This window comes from Arachis ipaensis, chromosome B03 (genome assembly GCF_000816755.2).
Source record: "Arachis ipaensis cultivar K30076 chromosome B03, Araip1.1, whole genome shotgun sequence".
NCBI classification, from domain to species: domain Eukaryota; kingdom Viridiplantae; phylum Streptophyta; class Magnoliopsida; order Fabales; family Fabaceae; genus Arachis; species Arachis ipaensis.
In genome coordinates, this window is record NC_029787.2 from 123,990,260 (window position 1) to 123,993,796 (window position 3,537).

General features: G+C 27.4%; 1 protein-coding gene across 3 annotated transcripts in view; it reads left to right on the forward strand.

Annotated features, from left to right (window-relative positions):
• The window catches only part of LOC107631386 (probable rhamnogalacturonate lyase B), a 6,739-nt gene continuing 4,969 nt past the window's right edge, over window positions 1,768-3,537 (forward strand). For 2 of the 3 annotated variants that reach the window (XM_021119593.1, XM_016334816.2), the window contains exons 1-2: window positions 1,769-1,969; window positions 2,207-2,329. Coding sequence is in view for 1 of the 3 variants with exons in the window: in XM_016334815.2 (XP_016190301.1) it covers window positions 2,253-2,329 (77 nt within the window). In the remaining 2 variants the exon portion in view is untranslated. Of the gene's footprint in view, window positions 1,970-2,206; window positions 2,330-3,537 lie in introns of all 3 variants that reach the window. The other variant, XM_016334815.2, reaches the window with a different exon arrangement.

Below are 3,537 nucleotides of genomic sequence, written 5' to 3' on the forward strand. Positions count from 1 at the left end.
ATATATTTAAATTTTATTTTTTTATATATTAAAAGGATCATTAATATGATGAGTTAGAAACTCGGAATTATTTTCAATCATTATTCTTACAATCGTACAAATGATCTAAGCAAAGGTCTCACGGGAGTTACTTTTGCCCTTAAACCACGTCCAACAAGGAATAGTGGGTGCCATATTCACACATACACAGAAATATGCCTTTTTTTTAGTTGCTTACATTATCTCCTTGTCCAAATAACAAGGACTAACCAGTTGGATTGTGTTTGTTTTTAAGAATAGGATAGGATAAGATACTGAGAACAGGATAGTATAGGGCAAAACATTGATAAAGAGAGACACAAAATATTTTGTGTTCTTATATTTTGTTTGGTGATAAACTAAAACAAATTATGAAAATTCAATTTATTCTCATTTTTTCATTCAAAAAATTTTGAGATGAAAAATATAACAATAAAAAATATAATTATGAAAAATTAACAAGAATAATGAAAGAAAAAATAAAAAATAAGTTGTGTTCTTTGTTAGTGTCTCCGTGTCCTTCCTATTAGGATGGACACAAAATACACTAATTTAATGTCTCTGGACACATTGTCTCTGTCCATGTCTCTTCTGCCAAACACGATTTTGTGTCTCAGTGTCCCTATCTCAATGTCTCTCTGTAAACAAACAAACACATCTTTACTGATATGAATTTTATTTAAACGATTGTTATTAGTCAATAAATTATTATATGTACAAGACAAAATTCAAATCCAACATTTATTTAAACAAATGAATAAACTAATTACTGGATCAACTTAAGTTAGTTTATAACCTTATGCTTATGGAGCGTCAACTCACACCAATGTTGGATTTATTTGGTTGTCAATAACTTTGTCAATTGTTATAGGTGGCGGTTCCAATAACGATATTAATTTTTCTCCATTTTGGGGTGGTGTTGACGAAATAATATTGAATTCGAGGCTATTCTTTTCTTACCTATTCTCTTTATGGTTCGGGCCTAGATAATAGATATGATATTAAAAAAAATGTATTAAGTAAAACAGAACTATAATATACTTTGTATGCATGTTAGGCAATTTTTTATCAAATGATCATAACTAAATGTCATGGTTTTCTAACAAGAAGGATTAGGTATATACCAACGCCTCCATTATTTTACCAAGTACCATTTATAATTAGAAGACTAGACTAGAAGTTATTCGGGGCAAGTATTATATCAATTTTACCACCAGTCACGTCTCTTATTTCGTCAACCTTTTGGTATAACGCCACAAAACAACTTCATTAACATAAGCTTATATATTTTTTTTTATTAAAAGAAAAAACTATTGGTCAACAATTTGCTTTATTCAGAATTAATTATTGTTGATTTTCTCAGTAAACACAGAGAAATTAATCATTATTACTACATTTTCTTTTGAGATTCTTACCTTATTCTACGTCTCCACCTAACCACACCATATATGAGGGGCTGCAAATGATTTTCTGAAACTCGAAGAGTATTTGTAAAAGACCGATATGACCCTGAAGAGTGGACAATGTCCTACGCTGAAGGGAAGACTTCCTTAATGTGAAATCATAGAAAAAATAGAGGTAGCTGTATGTGGCTTCCCAACCCATTTAGGCAAAGTAAAAAAGATAAATTAAATAATAGAATATATAGCCGAAAAAATATAATGTAGTAGCATGAAAGAAAAGGCAGAGTTGTTTACTTGTTTTGGTGATTGAGTTTCCAGTTATATATATATATACAGGCCAATCACTTGCCATTATGTTAATGTCAGCACGTTTTTTTAAGCTGCGAATTATTAAGGTTCCAAAGAGAACTTAAAGTAACGAAGAGAGTTATAGAAAGAGAGAGAGAGAGAGAACACAAAACAATTGTTATATTTCCCATACCCTGTTTCTGTTGTTGCTCATTCACCTTCATCTTCTTCAACTGAAAAACAAACACTTTTTCCTAAAGGTTCGTCCATGTCTTTTACAAAACTCTCTGTTTATTCTTAAATTCCATTTAATTTAATTAATTATCAACATATGCTAAGGTAGTTTCACAGTGCTCTTTACTTTTCCAACCATTCAAACAGCATTTTCTTGGTTCATTATGCCATTTTGTAATCTCTGTATCTCTCGAATGAAGCTTGTTAATATTAATATTATTGTTTTTTCTTTTTAATTAATTAATATGTATGGTTTTTTAAAGGGTAATAACATTGAGGAAACAAGGTTTCTTGTTGTGGTGGTTTGGAATGACTATGCAACTCTGCTTCTTCTTCTTCTTCTTGTTGTTGCTTGGTGCCTCCTCTTCTGATAAGACAACATTAAGGTAATTGTATCATCAATTCATCTCTCAACTTTTGGCTTATATAGCATTTTTTGCATTTTAATTTGGTGCTTAATAATCTTTACGTGTGTCAGAGAGAACATAAAAAGGAAAAAGAAAATAAAACAAGGTGGAGAGGAGTATGTATGAATGTTTTTTAAAATGAAGACATTCTATGTTGATGATGTTGTTTTTATTCTTTCCATGACAACTATAGGTTATAAGCAAACAATAAAAAAAACTTATAAGCAAAATAAAAAAGGTCACGGTTTCTTTGTCTTTTTTGTAACCATTTCTTTTCTTCTCACATGACAACTTTTTAGGACTTCCATCTCCTGAATTCTTTTTTGTTTTTCCCTCTTTAAAAAAGTTATTTATATTTATTGTTTTAATCACGAATATAATAGTACATAAAATATATGTAATAAAATATAAAACAAATAAGTTAACAAGTACTATATTAGGAATGATTTTTCAATATTTTTACGAGAAAATAGTCAAATTCGTCTTTATCTTCAAATAATTTTTTAATTATATTCGTTTAAATTAGTCACATCAATTTTTTTTTTTAACAATTTTGTTGACACTACAACTGACACTTTTCATGAGTCATTAACATAATAAGTTTATAAATTTAGATAAAATTAACGATAATACTAGAGATACAAAAAATAGTCTAAATTTATCCTATTTAATATTCATTAATTGTTGCAACAATTAATGAATCTTAAATAAGATAAGTTATAACTATTTTTGGCTAATTTTTTTTATTACTAAATATGTCTATAAAATTAATACTAAAATGAGAGACTTTAATATTTATAATCTCTCATCATTTAATCTAATTTCATAAATTTATTATATTAGTAATCAATTAAAATAATAAGGTGTATATTGTAATAAATATGATATTACTTAAAATGTTATATCATTAAATTAAATTTTGACACGTAAGCAATGAAAGTCAAATAATATTTAATTGAAGGGCATTGAAGGATATATGGAAATGAACATCTTCAAATAATCTACGCATTGATAACTTACCAATCATATTTTTTTCTCTAAAAAACTTTTAATTACTAATCAACAAAATACTTAATTCGTTCATGCATTATAACTTTTAGTAAGTCTGTTACATTTATTTAATCAAAAAATTTTTGTTACATGTAGGTCCAGTTTAAGAAAATGGTATAATTAATTAAAAAAAATAA